The sequence below is a fragment of the Phoxinus phoxinus genome (assembly GCF_949152265.1).
Source record: "Phoxinus phoxinus genome assembly, chromosome: 23".
Taxonomy (NCBI): Eukaryota; Metazoa; Chordata; class Actinopteri; order Cypriniformes; family Leuciscidae; genus Phoxinus; species Phoxinus phoxinus.
The window spans coordinates 9,739,653-9,763,772 of record NC_136898.1 but is presented as its reverse complement, the minus strand read 5'-3'; the positions used below and the strand labels follow the sequence as shown (position 1 = coordinate 9,763,772).

Genomic DNA, 24,120 nt, shown 5'->3' with positions numbered 1-24,120 from the left:
CTTGTGGTGCAATTAGAGAGTTGAGATGTCCTTCAAGAAAGATGGCTAAGTTTGATCGGTTTCAGGGTCACGGGCTGGAGGAATCATCAATTTGAGTATTAAGAAGCACCCAAAGTGTTTCTATTTACAACGTTGAACAATGAAGCCAATCATAGACATGTTTGTTGATCACTTGAACACAATGGCCAATCAGAGGTTTAAGTTAGTTAAAATACAGTTTTTTTCAGTGCTGACTCGGAGTTCAGCACGCTTTTAAGTGATTATAAAGGGAGCCCTCTGAGCGTGTGTATAACATAGACTGTAAAAAAAGATGGACGACGCACCTTCACTCTCTTCAATTGCAGAAAAGTGAAGCCACCAATGTCCCAGTATGACGCGGACATTTGCGTAATAGTTGATAACATGTTATGTTGGACTTGGACTAATTATTTTAAACACTGCATCATGACGCGATATTAATACATGACCAGAACACGTTAATTATGCATGACAGTGCAGTTACCATTGGTATTAGTTGGTTTGTAGGGGGCGCTATCCAAATCTTGCCAAGGGCACCAACAGAGCCTGGGCCGGCCCTGACTGCAACTCCGTAATTTCAAATATAAAACATTTACACTGCAAGTGCACAACTTTGAATCAAAAAAGCTATCTACACTGCAAATGCGTAACTTCAAATCAACATGGTTTACACTTCAAATGTGCGACTTCTTTTAAACGAAGCATGTGACTTCGAATTGAACAAAACTAAGAAACTTTGTTTTAAAGGAACTGTGAAATAAAAGTCTAAGACCTCCTCAAAGGATGCATCATGGACACTTTAATGGGGATGACATTTCAGGAAATTCCAATAGCATTTTCTTTTTTTTACAAAAAAAGTGTGGAGGGTGAATACAACAATGATTGCAATTTTTGAACAGTCAGCATGTATACACATCGAGCTGCTAAAACACAAAAGATGGTGACATAGCAGGTGGATCAAAAAACACATCAGCCAGTTAAAACATTACTTTAATCTTTCCATATTATTCCTGGACTGTGTTTCACCTATAAACAGCCCAACCGGTATTTTATGTCAACTGATCGAATCTGCTCTTCATGTTTTCAGTTGGGGTTAATCTCCCTGCGTATTAGCATGTGACCTTCAGCACCTCAGCTGCTGATTAGGCGGTTCTTGTATCTTTCACTCGCATCACACCGGAAAGACAGAAAAACATTTTTATGCAAGTTAAGTGGGCAGAGACATGCTACAGCGCTCCACGAGTGAGGGCCGGTCATTCCAGACGGCACGCACCGCTGCATTAAAACAGTATAAAATAAAGTTCAGCACACTGTATGAGAGCGATAACATTCCCTAACCAAAACCAGACCTTAATTCAATTCAGAGCCTGTATTTAATTGGCTCAGTGTCTTAAAGAAACAGTCCATCATTTAACTCACCATCTTGTTGTTCCAAACCCGTATGATTTCCTTTGTTCCGTGGAACTCAAAAGGATTTGAAGAATGTTTGAGCTGCTGTTTTATACAGCATCATACAAGTTGTATATATATATATATGAGTCGACACGTGCCGTATTCTAATTTCACTGAAGCTGATGCACTAAATAGCAGTATTACATCGATTTCCAGTGTATATTAGAGATTAATTAAACGATTTGTGATTATTTACCTATTAATGTATTATTAAATATTATATTTTTCATACTGTACATTATAATATTATAAATATTTCATACTGTACATAATAGTGTCATGCCTAAATTCACTTTTATTGGCCTTTAAAATGACAAGGTTTTTTTTAGCTTTTGTATTTAGATAAAATAGTTTAGAATATTAATATAAGACATGACACAAGAGTAATTATTGGTTTATCAGTATCAAAATAAAAAAATTATATCTGTGCATTCCTAATTTTTTTTTTTTTTTTAAGTGAATGGGTCATGATGACTGGTTATGAGACATGCAAGAACAAATTATGTTTGGCATAACTGTGTCAAACCTGGTGTGCAACATTATGATGTTAATGATGACATCAAATGAAACTAGTTTTTATGCGTCTAGTGGTACCTTTATTATACTTTGATGGATGATACCAATCTGGAGCTTGATGTTTACAGGTCACTATAAGAGAGAAAAATAATATTGTATCTTTTGTGTTCAACAAAAAGTAGAAATCAACTATTTTTTTCATTGTACACTTGAACTATTGTTGAACTATTTCTTGCACACTTGACTTGTTAAAAATCATACACAAGCATTTTAACTGCAAATATGTGAGATCGAATATGTTCTCTGTAATAAACCAATTAAAAACTGAACTTAAGCCCACAAGTCACTATTTTCAAGTTCTGCGTTCAGAATGGAGTATAGCACTCGCAGTAGTAGTGTGTACACACAGTAGGCCAGCAAAGATGTAAGGCAGTGTGTGAGGTAAACAGTAATCTGCCTGCTATTGTGTTGGCACTGGTCTGTGTGTATATGTGTGTACTGGCTCTCTGCCATCGCCGGCTGTGACCTTAGAGAAGGTGCAGAAATACGACTGACCTTCAGCACGCCTCAGTCAATCAACCCTCGTCTGAAACACTACACAAGTCCGACCTTCATACATCAACACAAACACTAGGTCTCTAACAGCATTAGATAAGGCAACAAAGAACTCCTCCTTTAGATTCACTTAAAGGTAAACATATTCAAATGCTTTGAACACCTCCAAGTCAAAGCTAGGTGTTTATTTAAAGGGGAATTTTTCCCAAAAAGCTTGTTTAGTTCATTTATTTTCATATAATAGTGGTGATGTAGCATTAGCAAACCGCAAGAACTGACACATAACTGCTCACAAAAGTATAGTAAAGGAAGGGATTAAGAATGCGTCAGCAGAAACATTCCCGAGCCCGGAGTGGAAAAGCTAAACTCAAACACTGACTCAGCGAAAAAAAAGCTGCTAACTTTAGTTCAGCGAGTCGCCAACCCCCCCTCGAGCACCATCCCCACGACTCCGCGCTGCCATATTATCCAGAACATTATTTTGATTGTGAATTTCCTTCCATTGCACATCTGCTGAGCTGCCCTGAACTCAGAATATGCTTACGTGCCATGTCTAAATACAAAACACAGTCAAAGGAATATGCAATATCGACATAATGGGAGACTGCATGGGGAACTGTTCTACACAGACCATGAAAACAGTCACGAAAGCAGCTGGGGGGGAAGAAAAAAAATATGACGAGGATAGATTGGTGGTGAGCACTATTTTTGGGCGTTAGAACAAATGAGAGATCACAGGAAAGTATTCGAATTTGAGCCACTCTCACATAAGCACAACAGTACGAAAGGTTGGAGCATGTGCGCTGCACACAAGGTCATGTTTCCGACTGTTAGTGAGCACTTAAAAGAGTCATGGTGATGTGAAAAAATTATATTTGAGGAAAATAAGGAGAAAGGATGAAATATCACATTTCAATGTTTTTGTGCTTGGACTCGTAAAATTTTGCGTTCTTGCGCAAATAGTTTTTCATACCACTGAAAAACCCTTTGTTCATTTGCAAAACTTTTAATATATGTCATGGGAGGAAAAAGTATATTTAAATGCTTTTGCGAGTGAAAGCTAATTTCTCGGGGAGACGCAAAAGTCTTGTGCGAGAATGCGGGGGGAACACAAAAGTTTTGGGAGTGAACATAAAAGCTTTTTTCTATCACCATGTCACCCACATGGCCCCGTAGCATAGCAAGCCGATAAATACATAATTTCAGCAAAATTGGTTCACTTCTTAATTTTAGTAAATTGTTTTTTTATTAGAAATTAATTACTAATTAATTAATGAATAACTAATGATGTTTACAATGGAAACTAATCAACTAATCTGAACTTACTTAAACTGGACAATGACTTTCTTCTAGATCTGCTGACAGCCAAAACAATTTTTGTTGCATTAATATCCTGTTATCACTGTAAAGCTGCTTTAAAACAATCTGTATTGCAAAAAGCGCTATATAAAGGTGATTTGATTTTATTGAAACTTTATTATTACTGAATGTTTACTTGTGTTTAATTGCAAATTATCTGAAGAATACATTCTACTGTTTTGATCTAATTTATTAAAATAAAACTGATTTTTTTTTTTTTTATTACGGTAAACTTATTTCAAATTGCATGCTCAATATCATCATTTTTGCTATGAAACTTATCAAAAATGGATATTGGTTTTGATTCTGGCATTGATATTGATTCGTGACAGCACCCATAATCGAAAACAACATTACCGTCTTCAGCGATAAAGGTTTATCAATGCATACTAGAACTCACTGTATGCTCTGGAAGCATTGATACACAAAGCCTCTCGTCTTTTTTGGTCTTTGTCTGCGAGACACAGAAGAACACCTCAGCCCTCATAACCTCAATAATGCATGAAATGCGCTGCAGCCCGCAGACTGAGCTCTCCGAATGCTTTAAGTATTTATCGCGAACAGAACGCTATCAGAGCCGTTTCTAAATGGGCCTTCCCTGCCAGCTCTTTTTCGATTATGTTCGTGAGGATGAATGACCACCTCAACGTTGCTGTTTTTGTTGAAACGCAGAAAAGAACCTGCAGTGCACCTGCCCGGCTGTGTCTATATCCTAGCGACAGAGCGGCAAGAACAATTAAACCCATCGACGCTAAATTAATCTGAGCGCATCTGTGAATGCCTGATAATCTCTGTGACCTATTGAGAGTTATTACCACTATGACTAGCACAAAAACAACCCAAGATGGAGAAGGACTAGTGGTCAAACATAATAACTGAAGTAATGCAGATTTTACAATTAAACCAAAAGGTATTTGTACCTAAAAACTTGGAATTTTGAAGAAATGTCTCAAACTATGAATTTCAATAGGGTCCAATGTAGTTTTGGATCCCAAAATATCTTCATTTGTGTTTCACTGAAGAAAGCCAGTGATGAAGATTTAGAAAAGACATGAGGACAAGTTCTCGAGGATCAAACCTCCCTTTCCATCCAGCACAAATGCAGTAGGGGAGGAGATGTAGATGAGAAAAGCAGTGAGGAAATCTATCCATGCTTGTTTTCTTAAATTTGTTTTCCATTTCAAAGGCTGGTTTGCAGTTTCAGCAACCCTCTCGTCTCAATAACATCGGTCTGAATGGGATAGAGGGAGCACAAGAGGGCAAGAAAGGAGAGAAATAAAGAGGCGGAGAGCAGGAGAGAGGGGTCCCCCTCTGTGTTGGCCAGCTTCCAGTGAAAGCTGTTCAGAACATGGGAAACATGGTGTCACAGCGCAGTCCAATCAGCTCGTCTGGCCTGCGGTTTTCCCAGCGAGTACCGTCATGAGCGCTCTTCTCCTTCTACGGGTCCGCTTTCACTACCATGCCTCCGGGAACAACAAACTCACGCTGCCAAAGCACGACCACACACGCGCAAACACACACAATGGCAGATGCAAACGCATACACGCTCTCGTGAATGCACAAGTACTACCCCCTACTTTTTCTTAGGCCAGACTTTGCCAAAAACGTCAGTTGGATTAGTCAGCAAAGCAGTGCATGATGACTCTCACTGGCTGGACATGACATCTCGAGACATACGAAGACACCAAAGGCTAATAACTAAAACATTGAAAAAGTAGGCTATATTAATCATTCACATCACTTATATCAGATTATCATTCAAATTCTGTATAAGTACAGTTACTTCCTGGTTTTCGATAAGCCATTTCAGGGATTTCTGGTGAACTGTCAGCTGTCAAGAGATCATTCTATAGGCTACTTGCTGCCTTCAAGATCTGCCTTGGTTCAACATTTTAATTCATTCTCATTTTGATGAACATCGATTCTTAAATCCAAGGATTTATATTTTGGTCTATGCTTTTTTAAATTTCAGTACAAAAAGTTTGTAGTGTGACTGCCTCCCATCCAATATATCACAATAAGTTTTGTGCTTTGTTACTTTTGATGTGAAACAAAGTCTCCGCTTTCATCTCTTCCTCTTTACTACTGTTTAGTGCAGGAAATAAGCATGAATGAACATCAGAAGGTATGTTGATATAGAACAACCTTACTGAAATGTAATCGCTTAATCAGTGTTACGAAGGCTAAACTTTACTTCCGGTGTCTGATGTAGCGGCCTGTCAAGTTGGGCAAAGGAATTATAAAGAAAAACAAGAGATCCTGGGAATATGGCAATCGCATTTTATAAGTGAACCAACTTAAAATAACAATACAGACGTATGAGTGGAGAATCACAACTTTTAAACAGAAAGATTAACATCTTGTGTATAGAAACAGATGATACATTTTATGCATGATCCATTTCTTTCAATGTTGGTAATCGGCTGGGAAAGTGAAAACTGGTGGTACAATTGAATTTTGCTGAGGAGGAACTGAGGAAAGCAAAAGTGCTCAGCTGTTGTTCAAAACGCTGAAATTTAAACATCCGTTAAATCTCTTTTTACATTTGAACAACTAAATTAATGCTAGGCCTGCCTATTTAACTGACTACGGTATATTCTGATTATAAACTATTACAATATTGATGCTTTTAAAGCTACCTCAGAAAATTGAAGATACCACACCAACAAGTGACGTTTCTCCGGAAGTTTTCTAGCTGGCTTATATTATTGTGGAAGTTCATAAGAACGTTCTGTGCATATAGCGGATTTTAAACCTTGGTCATGTGACTGTGCCGTCCTCAATATAAGCAACAACATTCCAGTGATTCTGAACTTGTTTGAACTTCCTGGATAAGGCAGATTGCTATCAGACAGTTCTGGATCGATCCTCTAATTTGGAATCAGTAGTTTAAATCTTGGAACTATACCAGCAGCATAAATAGTGCAGAACATATTTCCCAGAGACTTGAACTGATGACTCAGACACCAGCAATAGTTACAGACCGAAGAAACGTGAGGCAAAACACGATGCTTCTACTCATCGACTCCCATTTCCCCCCCCCCCCCCCCCCCTTCTATCTCTGGCCTCGGATGCAGGTCGTGTAAATCCATAATACGCACATTCCGGCGTGACAGATAATGCATCTCTCCATAATGGAGGTCTTGGATGCATTTGGAACGAGTATCTGTGTACGGATGTGTGTTTAACTGAGATAATACCTCAGTGTAAGTGAAAGTCCTGGATTAAAAGAGAATATACGCCACCTGATTGCTCGCAAAGATAAAGCAGACCGTTGAATGAGGGATTGAGATGTTTTAGGTGGGCTGAGGTCTCAAATCATACCATCAGCACTGGATGTTCTGTCTTGTTAAGATCAGACTTTTTTCTTCTTTTTATTTTTTCAAATGCCAGTTTGCCAAATGCCAATAAAAAAGACAAAACAATGTGAATATATATATATATATATATATATATATATATATATATATATATATAGATATATATATATATATATATATATATATAGAGAGAGAGAGAGAGAGAGAGAGAGAGAGAGAGAGAGAGAGAGAGTTTTGATAAGAGTACAAAAATAAATGTTTACATTTTCTTTACATTTTTGTTTAATAATAATATATATATTATTTAACATTGTGCAATGATTTTGTTCACAAATTAAACTATGTATTAAAGTAAACAGGGTCAATATTGATGTTCTGTACAAAATGCACAAAAGGATAAAGAAAAAGTCTTGACGTGCATCTACACCTGTAAAACAAAGCACAAGAAATACTGATATGATAAATCTTATGTAATAACTAAAACAAAATGCAAAAATCTATGGAAGACCGCAGTCACAAAGCCCTTTACAGTATGTCGATATTTATAGTGATTTGTTTCTGTGCGGAGAGGTTCAAGTCTGTTTAATTATGCTGTAACTCCCAGGACGCACAGCGGTCTTTTAAAAAGCATGTTGTTTGAAATATTCTCTGGATGATGGCCAGGGAAGCCATCAGTGTCAGATGTACATATCGGCCTGCCAAAAGAAATAGTCCAGCTGAACTGAAGGCAAACACCTCATACAATCCTGCACAAACTGATAACTATAACGTCACTGGGTAACTTTGAGAAATCTTACAAATAAAAGAGCAATTTGCCAAATTATGTTGATTTAAGGACCAAGAAGAACAACCACAAAGGGTTGAGGAAAAATCCCTTTTGACCACCTAGGATAAAAACGTTGCAAGTAGCACATAACAGGGTAAAATGCGATTGTGTCGATATAGGCCAGGTGTGACGTTCTCATAAATAAGCAAAAAAGGCTCCCCTGCTAGCCTGCTATTTTCATTCCCTCTTGCTGAAATTCACCTGATATATTCGGCCTTCTGATCTCCTCGGATCTGTCTCTGATATCCCATGGGACCGAGGAGAGCACATCCTCTGCCCGGCTGCTGTTAAGACTAATAACAACACCAACATCCCGCCAATCTCTCTTCACTGCAAGCTAGGCCAGCCAGGCAGGGGCCAACACACACACACACACACACACGCAAGTACAACACACATACATCTGACCAAGTACAGTCCATTTTCAGACACTTCCTGCTAAAAATAATTACCCTCCTGGAGACAGAACCTCGCTGGAGGCTGCACAGACATTTTGTATAAAGTGAAAGAACAAGGGGATGAGGAAGTGCTGGAATTAAAGGGGCAGTGCGTGTCCTGGACTAATCCAGAGATGTCATTGTAAGGCTTTACCTTTGCCTATAGTAAACAACACGCAACAGAGAGAGTTTACAAATCATATGAAACTCAAGGTTGATTTTTATTTTATTGTGCTAATTTCAAAAAATGACAAGCTGGATCCAAACTAACAAACAATAACTATACCAATACCACTCTTTAGGTCATACATTTCAAGAATTAGGAAGTTAAGATGGATTTTTTGATAGCATCTCTGGTGCCAAAGATGGTGATAAAACTTATTTTAGACCAACTTCATCTTATTCCCAAAATTCAGATTTGGGGATTTTTGGAACACTATTTGGTTGAAACTAATTAAGACGGTAAGTCCTGATTGAAAACATAGGACATCTTTTTGAGCCATTTCAGACTTAATACATAAATACATATGGAATATCATTAAAAGCCTGGGGGGGGGATATTTGTAAAAGAAAAATACTGAAATATGTAATGCAATTAAAATCTTTGGGGAAAAAATAATTTTATAATTTAGCTAAATCATAACCTACATTTGAAGAACCACCAATGTTTTGCATATGTACGATCAGCCCCGCGAACAAGCAAATTTGGAGGTCTGACCCCATAAACAAACACCCCCACCACCACCCCTGTAGCGATATCCAAGCATGAGCCATCGGCAGAACAAATCACCAGAGCAGCGCCGGGGTCACAGTTTCTTCACCCCCCCAACATGGAAATCCATGTCAGTCTCCCTCCCCATGGGCACCATTTGAAAGCTTAATATCGTTTTCCAGCCACTAACGGCATCTGGCTTCCATTTCCACTCCTCCTGGAGGTTTTCAGGTCACTAATAATAACTGTTTCAGGCAAAAGTGAAAGTTCAGCCAAAGTCTAGCTCCAAGCCAGATCAGGGAGCCCTGCTGCTGCTGAGTGTGAGGTGGAGCTGCCCGGTTCCCTAGGCACCGAGGGCCCCCGCAGAGGATTTTGTTTTGTTTGGGTTTTTAAAGTGCTGAGCCCAGGCTGGCAAGGGACGTCTGGAGTACAACCCAAAAGTGTGTATGTGTGCAAGTGCAAGGCAGAAGGGAAAAAGTGCGGACAGGAGGCTAAAGGGTCTCCTGATTATTTCCCATTCTCACAGAGCACTTAAACCACAGCTGGGTGCGAACTCTTCGCCATGGCTACCTGAGACTCTCCAAGAATAGTAATGGAGCAAGACGGCACTCAAAGTTCTGAGATGAACTTTTCCGGAAACTTTGAGGCATTCACAAAATGCTGTCTTTCCCCCCAACCGTCCAGACCTTCCTACCAGGGAATTGCGGAGAGTTGGTCTAAAATAAGTGCCTCCAAAACCTCACCTCAGTTTGCCTGCTCTTTCTTAGACCAGACAATAACTGTGAGGATCAAATTGAAGCGTAATGTTTATTTTCCCTGAAACGGCACTAAATTCTTCCGACCCAAAAAAGTTTCTTGCTCTGAGCTTCAGTAACACTCTCTTCCCCTGTTCTGTGCTGAAACAGAAGAGGATCCAGAGAGATCTGGTTTATGTTCCCCTGTTATGAAGATTAACCTTCTTTATGGACACAATTACTCATCCATACAGGATAAGACTGCGGCTAAATTAGGAGCCACCATCATATCACATAATGTACTGAGCATCTGGGGCTCCTCAAGAATAAAAACTCCTCTAACGGTGTCCAACGAAAACTCCTGTTTTTACAGACACGCTATTCTCATAAGATTATAAAGTCTAAGCGAGTTTACACGATAGAGCTTATGAAAACAAAAAAGTGTGTATGTATGTGTGTATATATATATATATATATATATATATATATATATATAAATATAAATATATATATATATATATACACACACACACACATACAGTATTGTTCAAAAGTTTGGGGTCAGTAAGATTTCTTTTTATAAAGAAATTAATACTTTTATTCAGCAAGGACGCATTAAATTAATCAAAAGTGACAGTAAGATCATTGATATTATAAAAGATTTTCTATTATAAATAAATATTGATGATAAGAAATGTTTCTAAAAAAGCATATTAGAATGATTTCTGAAGGATCATGTGACTCTAAAGACTAGAATAATGGCAGCTGAAAAATCAGCTTTGCCATTACAGGAATAAATTACATTTTAAAATAAGTGCAAATTGAAGGTAATTATATTTCACAGTAGTACTGTTTTACTTTATTTTTTTATCAAATAAAATGTAACCTTCCTGAGTATAACAAAAAAAAAAAAAACCTAGCCAACCCCACAATTTGATGGTTGATGATAACTGGGTCGAGCAAAAAACTGAAAAATAAATATTTAGAAATGCATCTCGAAATGCCTGAATTTAATTTTATTTTATTGTGCTTGGGCCAACTGTTCTTGAGCGTCTTCAACAAACTCTTATGACAACTTATGCAAGAATTCTTTCAAGAAAGCAAAATTTGAAGATTATAACTTGAATGGTACAACTTTCATAGGTTTTATTTTTCATATTACAATCACTATTAGATTTACAACTACATTTAGATTTGGGTCGTACAGTTTTGTACTGCCCAACACATGCAATGTCTTACAATTTTGCCATCTTATATGAATTATTAGCTTCTTAAGAAACCAGGTTAAAAAAAAAAATCTCTAAAAAAAAGTTGTGGGTCAGGTGGCCCCTAAACCAGCCTAACTATTCACTATCTACCCCTCCCCCTCCCAATTTAAACATTATACGTTATATATCTTCTTTTGTATCCCATAGGCGAAAAAGCCAGGTTTGGAAGGGTGAGTATGTGATGAAAGAAAATTCAACTCTCCTTTAAGAACAATCAGTTGACTAGTTTTTTTTTTATGTACTTTTGCACATGTCTAAACCGCCAAAGTCAATAAGCCACAAGGCCTCAAAGCAACTTTATACAAACTGCTTTTTAAAATTATGATTAGAAACTTTTACTACATTAAACAAATTAGGTAAATGCACCAGAACAAAACGTATGAAGGTTGCTGTGCATGTGCCCTTCCTTCCAGTTCTTATTGAGGAAGGCTATTTATATCTCTAGGATTACGCACACAGCACAAGGTTAAAAAAAAAAATTGGCATTGGAGTCTGGAGTGGAACTGTTTCTGGGTCTGCTGGTTAATCCATTCATTTAGTCACAAAAACACCTGTTTGTGCTTGAGACAGCAAAGTTAAACAACAGTCCAGATGTCTCTCGACAGAAAGCGCTCAAAGGAAGTCGGCGGGCAAAACCAGCGGACAAAAGAGTGTGTCACCTTACGACAGGTATCCTGATACAGCCATAGCACTTTCCCAGTAGGTAATCAAACCAAGGCTACATGCCAACCAGAGAGAGTCGAATGAGAAACGACAGAATTAAAAAGAGTTCAAATCAAAAAAGAGCTTGGGTCGTCCCGCCAAAGGGTTGGGATCTTATGTAACCCAACACAAATGTGATTCATCCTTCATGTGGACACAAAAGCTGCAAACGTCCCACTCTTCCCGCAAACAGTCATCAACGTCAACAATCCGCAAACCTCCGACTGCACAAAAACTCTAGGCTGCTGTCAGAAATACCAACTGGCAACGCGAAACACAGACCACAGCTGACCTACTTATTCACACCTGATTATGCTGGCACACTACACACGATGCAATATGGCGCTACATCCTCTGGCCCATGCCACGGTCAGCAACAACGCAGGGCTGTTTCAGCAGTCTGAGTACATTTACAGCTGACGGCCGTTGATGGAAACTCCAGCTTTTCAATCATCTCTCGCAGTGAGCGGGAAGAAAACGAGAGAGGGAAGGAGAGCGAGAGAGATAAAGGGAGAAAGAGAGGTGCGCGCCTCCTCCTCGGCTCAGCTGAAATGGACTGTTCATAGCCCCCTAAGAGCTGGGCTTTTATCAAACATGGCATGTGAGTGAGATTCCAGTCTCTCGAGTCTCCCACACATTAACAGTTCCGGCTGCGAGTCTTCGGCCTCTGCCGCCGTGTGCGATCGATACTCTGATATTTAAAGAGCAAATACAATCTCTATTTTTCAAACAAAATCTCGCCCAGTAAATTATCGAGCGAGGGACGATGTCTGCCTGCTGCTTGGATCGAATACAAGATCATGACGAGTCATTTTGTGTTTTGTGTTGGATAAATAGTGGTCTGGCTTTATAGTTTTACCAATAACTGGCAGATGAGATGAATATGTTACGGTGTTTGCAAACTATTTTAGTTATGAAATGCAACATATTCTGAGGATAACAAAATTGCAGTGTAGGGCAGGAAAAGTGACAGGTGGCATCAGTTCTGAGCTCTAGTTTATAGTTTCATCAATAGTTTGTGGTTGACGTCAACAAGAAACAGTGTTCACAAACAATTTTAGTTATCTGATATGGCACAATATCTAGGATAATAAAATATTCAATGATTTAGGATGAGAAAAAATTACAGTTTGGTGGCGTCAGTTTAGAGATGGAAGACAAACATTTGTATCTTTGGAATAACTTGCATTCATCACCCACAAAAAGACCTCGAACTTGTATTTATAAAGTAAATGCAGTCAATTTTGATTTTATGTTGATTTTGAGGAGGTGAAGTCGCCAATAACTAGCAGTCAGGTTTAGCGCCAGCTAGTTTCACTAATAATTTGTTGATTCAATTCAACATTAAAGATTTAAGTGTTCAAAAACCTTTTAACTTCTGTAATGAGACATTTCTGAGGGGAACAAATATTAAAATGATATAGAGTGGCATTTTATTCAATGGGCATTGTTTGAAACAAGCAAAGTTTGCTTGAGCCAGAGCCAATTATTGTACTTTTCAATAATTTTGATTTCAGGTTAACTTAAGAATCCAGAGTGGGTGATAACCATCAAATCTTGCTAGCAAAGTTTGAATCGTTTTCCACTCGTTCAAAATGAAATTTGCAGAGAAATCCAAAACTATAGTAACTCAAGGGTTGCTGTAAGCTGCATATTGACCACCGGCGACTACAGGAGACAACAACGAGATGAAAAAGCATCCAGACACAGGAAGATGCACCTCATTAGTTTTACGCACAGTAAAGTCACAGGCTTTGTCAAGGCCTTTGATCTCAGCGGTTGTGATTTTTTTAAACATATCTGCAGCAAATTAGTGTGGCGCGGCAGAGCCTCGAAATGGCAGCGAAGACTGGAAATAAAAACATGCTCTTCTCATCACAGAGTTGGTAAATCTTGTATGAAAACAATAGATCGGGTTGCAGCGTGAAACGTTCAAAGATGGGGCAATCACAACAAATGGTCCAGCTAGGTTTAAAATGGCTGCTTATGACAGACTCTAAACCTACAACCTGCATAAAAGCACTGGAAAACAATGAGAACAACAGTCATAATTTATGTGTAATGTAGTCAATAAAACCAATCTAAATGACATGAAACTGATAACATGGAACAAAGAAATAGTCGTAATGATTTTTAAAGAAGTATAAAATCTGTTTTGAGTGACAATATACAAAAAGACCATTTGGACTAAACTTCCCTTTAAGTATCTCACTTTATCTCTCTCTCTCTCTCCCTCGCTCAGGAAAGAGGGCAATCGGAGCAGATCTCTTTCCCATGGCTCTTAATTCAGAACTACTTCCCTCAAACTCTTTCCAGATGTTTCTGAACAGAAGCAAATAAAACGCTGTTCTAACCTTTTTCCACAGTCTATCACAGTAATAACCTGACGCATTGTTTTAACACTATTTTACATAAATATTATTCAGCAGTTCATTTTTCCCCATTCAGGGCTTTAAGTAGTTTTTGAACGGGCACCAGGAAACAAATGTTAAAGCCCCAAATAGGAAGTGTAGTTTTCTCTAACAAATGTAAATATTTTAATTTGTAGTTTTCATATACAGTTTGTGATTGTACAGCTTTAAAGTCAAGACAAACTGCAATTTCAACCCATTTTACTTCCTTAATCGACACATTTCCAAATTAAACTGAATATCCAACAAAAAAACTGGAGGTCAGAACTTTTTATCCATGATAAATTGATTAGATCATAAAAAATGGCCTTATTTAGGCTATTAGAATAAAGCCAGATTGAATGCGAGTTTGCTAAAAAAAATGCCTAGCCATTTGGCTAATAGTTAACATGATCAAATAGCCAGTGCTGTGATGTCAGCAGCAGCAAAGGAAAATTGTTTCAGAGGAAAGCTCATTTAAATCATTTTGATGAAAAGTAAAAAGGTTTTTTATGTTGACTTAAAACAAAGTTTAATACAGAAAAAGACCATTATAGTGCCATTAAACTTTAGTTGTCTTCTGCAATTTACTCTTTTCCTCAATTCAGTTGCTGTAAAACAAATCAGAAGCGTTAAATTCCTTCAAACTAAAAGAATTTCCAGAGTGCACAGGCATGTAGACCAAACACGCCATAAAGTACGATCGAAAGGAAGCGAGAAAGAGAGAAAAAGAGAGGAAGAGAGAAGGGGTGGGAGGGGCGAGCGCTCTCATCCCCTCCTCCAACTTGGGTTCTATTTGAAATGGACGGCTAATTATGCTGGTGGCGTCAGAGTTCTGGCTTCCCTGTGTGGGGCGGGAGGGGAGCGGCCCCCCTGTGAAACCCCAGCCCTCAGACACAGCGAAAGGGGGCAGTCAGTGAGGTAATGACTCTGAGAGAGGGTGACGGAGAGAGAAAGAGAGAAAGAGTGCTGGCACATGGCCTCCCCCCCTGATTCCCATGGCCACTGAATTCTTCCTGCCATCTTTATCTCCAGCAACCGAGTGCAGACCGATCAGCAAATGAAAGAGGGGTCAACACGCACACAACAGCCTATAAAAAGCCCTCCCTTAAACACTTTCATTAACTATTTGGCCACTTCATATTACATAGTAAAAAAACATCTATTTAAGCACATATACGTCTATAAATATATTTAAGCACACCCAGTTTCATTTTATACACAAGTTATACATTGGTGGGGGCAGGTGAACTGCCTTAGGAACGGTTCGATCCCCTCTTTAGACCGAATAAAAATACATCATCATCAAGTTTATCACACAAGAACCGAGTTCCCTTTAAAGGAGCTATCGGGCCACCATCGCTAGCCTGCGATGATCATATGAGATGGTAGACAACTACACAGAGAGAACAAACTCTTCTTATTTTAGATTGCAGCACCTAATAGAGGTAATTCAAATACTGTAGGATTATCCTCGTCTCTGGGTTGATCTGGTACTACAAAGGTGTTCAAGTACCAGATCTGAAATCACTAACCTGTTCTTTTCAGTGACAAACTATGTTTTTTTAATAACCAAAGCAAGGCAACAAACTGAATCTCCCGTCACAACGCAGCAAAGGAAATCGTAATGTGAAATAACTACAGACAACTTAATACTGTCCATGTAATATTCCTCAGGTCTTTACGAATATGAAAAGGCTATTCACGTACAATCACACAAATTTTTTTTTTTTCATTTTTGTACAATTCAGTCCAATTTAGCCCAAGTGATATATGTTTTTTGGGTCCCACATATTATATTAAGGCCCTGTCCCAAACACTTGTGGTCTTGTGGAATTAAAGCGGCATTATGTCGCGAAAGTATGGACTTGGAGGAAGTTTGCGCGAGCTTAGGGTTTCATTCAGGACAGGGCCTGTGTCTTTAACTACTATGTACTAACATTTAAATTAATCAGTTGATACAATGCACTTATTGTGTAAACATGTTTTTACATTGCACATACATTTGAAAAATAACTGGGCAATACTTTATTTTACAGTGTCCTTGTTACATGTGACATTTTACTTTACTAAAAACAGTAAATGATGCATAATCACATGTAACTAGCTACGAACCAAACCCTAAACCTAACCCTAACCCTAAAGTAAGTACAAGATACTTATTATTACTCGGTAGGCTACTTAAAAGTTTTATTAGGCTACACTGTAACACGAACACCTTAAAATAAAGTGTAACCAACACCTGCAAGTAAATTTACAGCTGTAATTAATTTCTGTAATAATACCCAGTTAGTGTCATCACTACATTGTATGTTCGTGCAAAACAGGACTGTAAATAAATTGCTACCATTACTTCTATAATTACACTGTTGTTATACCAACCGTTAAAACCATACCACCAAACCTGTCCTTAACCTTACCCGTGTCCCACCTCAAGAGCAGCAAATGTTTTTGCAATACAACATGAATAAAAAAAGTACATTGTTGTATCTAACAATTTTTTATGCAAGTACATAGTTCAAGACACCTAATATAAAGTGACTTTTTTCTCAAGTGCATATCAAGACACTCAAAGAGCTTTGTAGAATTTTTTATGCGTCTAAATTGTGAAATTAGACAAATACAAGAGTGAATTGAAGTGCTTTACTTTGAGGCTAAATTTGGAGAGGCCACATGCAAATATGTGTGTTGTTTTGGGGCCTCATATAGTTGGCTTGGTTTTGAAGTGGTCAGGATCTGTGTCTGTGTGAATGTGTGGGGTGGGCTCCACAGAGTTGTTCTATTCATCTTTCATGTCAGCATTAAAACCATGCCTAAAAGTAGTTTACCCGCATTTTCACAGACACGTGGCGACATTCCTGCTTACTTTTTAGGGACTTTCCCGTGTCTTTCAAATTCAGTCAGGTGTCAGTCAGACAGTTATTACCAAAACCTCAAGTCAAAATACCGGTGCTAAATTCAATAAGTGATGTTTGTGGTTTTTTTTTTTGTTTTTTTATATTAAAATACTCCAATTGCAAGTGATGAATCTCCTCAAAAATATTCAGTTACACTTTAATTTAGGGTCCAATTCTCACTACTAACTAACTATACTAAAGGGGTCGTATTATGCTTTTCCACTTTTTCAACTTTAGTTAGTAAGGTTGCTGTTTGAGCATAAAAAAGATCTGCAAAGTTACAAAGCTCAAAGTTTTATTGAACAGAATCCCCTTTTCAAGAACTACAACAAACGGCTCGTTTGGACTACAGCGCATTTAAATAATCCCCGCCCATGGAATACGCAAAAAATGGGACAAGGCCTGGTTGTGAGGCATTAGAGAAGACATTGTCGCTATGTCAAATAGACATCGTTTTTTGTTTTTTTTTCAAAACATTTACAAATTTCATTTGTTTGACCTTCCTAATGCTGACGAACTTAAGAGTGGTTAAAACTTATTTTAAACACTGTTCCTGAATATTATAACCCCAATGTTTATCTGTGCGCTGCACATTTTATGGAGAACAGCTTGTTTTCTGTAGCTTTTGTAAGCTCTTGCTTTTGTAATGACGGTTCACCGCTCCTTAGGAAAATTAAATTTGGTTTTGTGATTGATTACTGTATTACCATAGTTTTCCGACAAAAATCACGATTAAATGGTGGATAACATCGTATCTATAATGTATTAAAAACTATTTTTATAAAAAACATAGGCTATCCCTCTGAAACATCCTGTGAAATCCGTGCTAACAAAGTCTGTGCATGAAATCCGTTCTGCACAATCCTCTTGTTCGTTAACATTGTCAGGGTCTGAATCGGGCTTGAAGTGGTTTGAAATTGACGCCATCCTCAATATTTACACTAGAGAAGAACTCACAGTTATGGAGGGGCGGGACATTTCGCAAACACGTGCTAAGTGGTACCATTCACAACACACTGGGCCAGCTAACCAATCACAGCACATTTCGTATTTCGGAAGGAGGGGCTTCATCGAAATCTGCGTGTTTGAGCCAGACTGGGGAGAGAGAGATGTTGTAATAATATAAAATATGTGACAGATAATTCGTTTTTTGAACAATCAAGCATGAAAACATATTCTAGTACACCCCAAAAATAAAATCAAGACTTCGTAAAAAGGCATAATAATTTTAACTACAATTTTTGCCTCAAACTCGCAATTACTGCTTATTAATAGTTAGTAAGGTAGTTGTTAAGTTTAGGGTTTGGGTAGAATTAAGGGATGTAGAATATGGTCATGCAGAATAAAGCCTTAATATGTGCTTTATAAGTACTAATAAAGTCAGTATCATAGTAATATGCATGCTAATAAGCAACTTGATTGAGCTAATAGTGAGAATTGGACCCTAAACAAAAGAGTTACCAAATATTCAAATGCAAATAGCATGCATCATTCATGTCTCCTAATAAAGAGTGTTTACCAAGATTTATCAAATAATCAGTTAATTATCTAAATATTGCCATAAGAAAAGCTGATGACAGCACAACTAATGTCTAATAACATCCAAACCTGCTGAAACTCTTCACAGGAATATTGTAGAAGATCTCTAAGACACAGCCGTGCCAATCATACAGTAACCACAAAGGAACCAAAAATGCAACAGATTACACTCGTATGGTGTTTAGGTACACAGTGTACTGCAGACGGCCCATGTGCCCCTCATTAAAGATATCAAACAGATTTTAAAGTCATCACAGGGCCCCAACGCAGGTCCAGACAAGAGAGTCTGCTCACATCTTGATGGTGGCAGTACAGCCTGCGTCAATCGCTAATCTCTCTGCGTTGACGCACGAAAACTCGGGACCACACACTAAGGGAGGTACACTTACACCTCTCACCTGCATCCACAGTCCTCAGAACCCACGTGGTGACAGGAGCCAGCAGGTGACACCGACAAACAAAAAGTTCTGAATATATGAGACAAAAAGGTCTGCTTGGAGTCATACGTTTGGGGAAATTATAATTCAGACGACTTTCTTCCACAGTCTGGTGTGGTTTTTGCAGGGTAATCCGAGACATCTGATTCACATAGATGCTTTAATTAAGCTTAAATCAGTCGAGGCGATCAGAAAAAAAACAAGAAATAGATAAATAAAGTAATTTAAAACATAATGAAAAATAAGATTTAGAAGTCTGAATAAAAACACAAAAGTAGCAAGAAACTATACAAGATAGTGTCCAACTGTCCATGACATCATCAATGCCTGAACTCGCTGATGCCAGTTCTTATCAGCCTGGGAGACAGATAGAAAGAGAAAGAGAGAGAGAGAGAAAGAGAGAGAGAGACAAGGAAGGAGGGAGGGATGGAGGGGAGGAAGAAGGGAGGGAGAGCACTGAAAATTTAGAGTCACCACATCAGAATATGCCTAGCTGTGTGTGTGGTCCCTTTATGTTCAAGAATATATGTCTGGAACCTAATTAAATAAATGATTTTCCTAGAACACAACATAATCAAACAGCAAAACATCTGACATGCAACGAGTCTGGCAATGTTTGACAATTACAGATTAATGTTACACAAAAGCTGAATAGCATCCCAGAGCATAGTGCAACACATGCATGCACATATAAAGTATTCTCCATTCTGCTTGAAATTACTTTTATATTAGTAGGCTATATTTGACCAAAAAAAAAAACCATGATTTTTTTTTTGTTAAAAATAAGCTAATTCTTATGCACTTATAACGCAGAAAATCTAGTCGATCCAAAAGGGTGGTTTACTTGTTACTATCGAGTTATATCGATTTTTACATGATACGTTATCGATTTTTAAATGACTCGTGATGCTTATGAAGATGTATAAATGGTTACTGGTAAGAGGAAATATAAAGTTCGATCGGAAAATAGGTCAGCGATTTCTTCAAGCTAAGCTTTGCGACCTCAGTTCATAAATACATAAACTCTTAATCAATAATTGATATAATCATGGGTCTATTGTTTATGCCTAACCAAACGCGACAAATGCACTTCATACTCCTACAGCACGAACATTACAAATAACGAAAGAGTTCTGACTTTGACAACTAATGTTAATCGATTTAGAAGGGAAAAAAACAATAACAATATTTTACCAAAACAAATAACGTTACAGAGCAAACAGACTCGTTACGTTCCACCAGCGTTAAAACATTCGTTTGATCCATATTTATGTAGAACGACAGAACACAAGTTATATGTGAAGGAAAAAAAGACATTGCATTCATTTGTTTTGAAGAACTATTTAGTCGGACTTTGAAATTGAATAACGAAACAAACCTTCTTTTCTAGTGTCCCACATCTATATTTCACAAAATCCTTCATCCGTTCGTGTTTGTTTATTGTTTTGTGTTTAATTGTTCCTGTCTGGCGCAGCCAATTCCGTCTTCGATTTAAACTTAACTACTGAAGCTGAACTTTGAGTTTGCTAACTTTATAAACTTCTAGAGTCACACAAAAAGTGCTAGTAAACAATAAACGAGGTGAAATCTAAAAAGGAAGGCAGTCTAACACCTCTCTCGTTACTAAGCAATAACGTCTCGGTCCAGCACAGCGCCACCCGTGTAGCGCGACACACTTCTAAACACAAAATTATTTCAACAAACATACTATCTAAATCTCTTCAGCACAAACTATTCCCAAAACATCCCGGAGATGGAAAGGAGCAGGAAAGAATCGGGAAACCTTCGGGCTCCCATAGCCAAAGTGGCCGCATCCACCTTGACCGTGATGGTTGATCGATGGGAATTGAACAAAGAGGATCAATTTCCGATCAGCGCGAGAGCCGCTTTAATCAATGGGCACCGAACCCGGCGAAAGAGCCAACGCAAGAGCGACGCGCCAGCCTCTCAGCGCGACGCTTCCCGGGACCGGCTTACCGGCACACACAGCGAATACAAAGCGAAAGAGAGCTGACCTGGAGCTGCTGCAAATCAAAGCGTTTCCAATATTGAAACATCGATCCCGCATTGGCCGCCATCTTGAGACATATTGAGACGGAATGAAAGGCTGATAGAGAGAGCGCGAGAGGGGCTGGAGTTCAGCGCGAGAGAGAGAGAGAGAGGCGGGGGAGCGCGCGCAAAACACGGAGCGGAGCAGATCGAACGTCGCGGGCGCGCGCGGAATGGAGTTATCGAACGAACGCCAACCTGCGATATTGAATAGGGCTACTGAAAACAATTATTGAGACCGTCCTAAATAAAAGGCAGAAAACGCGGGATGGAGTTTCCGTGTTCAATCGAGCCCCCCGTGGCGCAGGAGCGGGAGGGGGATGCTGGATACGTTTTATCCGTTATAAGAAGAGAGTTTATACGGTTATTGATTTTTTTATCACTATAGATAGATATTGCGAGACACTGATCAGACCTGACGCGAGGCCAGCAACGCGAACGGAACGCGTAGCTTATGTGTTTTTATGCTTCTCATAGTCAAATCAAGAATCTGCTGGCCTGTTTTTTGTATTCGCACACCTGATATATTGATTTTTGATCTGGTTTTATCTTTAATCCCATTGAAAATATATCAGATGTTCTTTTGTGTGCGCTATTGTCTTATAATGTGTTTGCTGTTTGTTGTCTAAATGTCCACTTACCCTCTGTTTTGTAGCCTACTCTAAAACCAATACATCTATTATATTGATTTTATGGGCAATCTTGCGTGAAGAATGTGGATACGGCGATCGATAGCTTAAATAAAGAGAAACACAACCTAGCTCTTCTCCATATACATACTGCATAAAGCAATATGCATTTTAAATGGTAATGGTCGGTGTTTAAGATGGAGGCATTAGATGGTTTGATGTTATATCATGAACCCTTGTCCGGTCGATTCCTGATGAATTGTAAATACTGCTTTTGAACTTGAACTTGGAGAGTAGCGCCCTCTATTGGGTGCATATAGTAGCGTCTCAACTCATTGTTCATGGTACATGGTGATGATCCAAAGTAATCGTATTAATTGTTACAATTAGTGATGATAACCAATCGGTATTTAGGATGGGTTAATTCCTGGAAACTGATTACGCTGATTAGATAAATACATTATTTATTAAGTAAAATGGTATTATTATTATTATTCAATTAGGCCTACTGGTGATGAACAATCAAATTTAGCCAACGATTCTTGGAACATACGTTTTTTAATAATAGTAATAATTACTGTTGTTGTTATTTTTATTATTGTATTGCATAATACATAAAATAATTATAAAGTAAAACAAATTTTATAGTGTATATATATTATATATATTAAGTAAAACATTATTATATTACATATAAAAATTATATATAGATATATATAGATATATATAGGCCTATATATAGCCTATGTATGTATATATATATATTACTGTAAAAAGGTATTTAATAGTCAAAAACTGAAAATAATGCAGAGAAATATTTTGTTGCAATAATGTTGCTAATTTCTACCTACTTTATATTTTTTATATTTTTATCACTTTCATTCAGTTTTTTTTATTATTTTGTAGATTAGATGCAACATTATTGTCCTTGTGTCCAAGTCAGAACCTATAAAATACAGTTGGAACCAACAGTGTAATAAGTAAAACAGCAGTTAAATAAGAATGACAAAGTGATCATTATACAAAATATATATTTTTATAGTAGCCTACCATGCGAAAGAAAACGACTATGTATGTAAAACCAAAAATAAACCAGGAGCTATATGGAAGAAAGTCAAGTGCCACGGTTTAAACCTTAAGTGAACAATGAGCAATTAACCTTCATTTATACAGCCGGATTCCAGAGTTACGTTCCCATTAGTTCCGTTCATCTGTAGAGCAGCCCTGCTTCTCACCCTCACCACCGCACACAGAGAGGGGGGGGGGTTCCAGATCAGACCCTGCAGGGCGGAGTGAGAATTGGAAGCTCGTAGAGTCCCGTGGCTCCTCATAAGTGCTCCTCCCCTCGGTTCCCTTCTCTGAGACACCAGGGGACCCGCGCAGGAGAGCCAGTCCCACTGGCGGTTTGTTTTTTCAGGCCCACTGGAGCCTCTGAGCACCCAACCCCCCCTCTCTCCGCCCAGGCGTGCGCACACCTCATGGGAGCACAATTAAGAGCTGTCTCTCCTGCCTGCCGAGCTGTGGAGGACTCCCTCCTCTACCCTTCCCCTTTTTTAATCAAATAAGCCTCCTCTTGAGGCTAGTCCTCGTTTAAAAAGTCGGCATGCAGGATTAGATTTTAATTATGGAGATGCAAAGACATGGCAAGCGAACATAATGAAGAGACAAGCAGAGATGTGAGGAGGGCATTGTTCTGGGGATGTGTCTGACTTATCTCATGCACACCTGTATGTGATGATCAATGGACAGGTGTCTGAAATATAGTCATAAACAGAAATTAATTGTTACTGTAAATTATACTATGACAACATTTGAAATATAAATTACTTGTATATTAGAATTTTCTGTGTAAATACGTCCATGAAGATCTAATTGTGCAGGTAATAGGCTTTGTGCTGGGGGAATATCATCTTTAGAAACTTACATTACTTCATAAAATTGGGTAAACTGCTCCATCTGCAGGCAAACAAACTACAACCAATAGCACCACTATAATTTAAACATAAACAATGCTAAACAAAAATTAAATGAATGCAATTCCATTAGCATTCATTTTTACACTTTTATAAAGTGTGTGTGTGTGTGTGTGTGTGTGTGTGTGTGTGTGTGTGTGTGTGTGTGTGTGTGTGTGTGTGTGTGTGTGTGTGTGTGTGGTTTTATGAGGGCACAAATTTGTATAATGACATGTGTATTACGTTGGTATTACAACTTAAACGTGGTTTATGAGGACATTTCATCGAGTCATCGTAATTCAAATAGCTTAAAAAACAATGTTTTATA

At 38.3% G+C, this 24,120-nt stretch overlaps 1 protein-coding gene across 9 annotated transcripts in view; it reads right to left on the bottom strand.

The window, feature by feature from the left end:
* cux1a (cut-like homeobox 1a) overlaps positions 1-21,372 on the bottom strand; it is a 115,213-nt gene extending 93,841 nt beyond the window's left edge. For 8 of the 9 annotated variants that reach the window (XM_079599412.1, XM_079599416.1, XM_079599415.1 and 5 more), the window contains exon 1: positions 21,178-21,372. In XM_079599412.1, coding sequence (XP_079455538.1) covers positions 21,178-21,240 — 63 coding nt within the window. In that variant the 5' untranslated portion in view covers positions 21,241-21,372. Of the gene's footprint in view, positions 1-20,540; positions 20,801-21,177 lie in introns of those variants that run through there. The other variant, XM_079599411.1, reaches the window with a different exon arrangement.
* Positions 21,373-24,120: the final 2,748 nt, after the last annotated feature.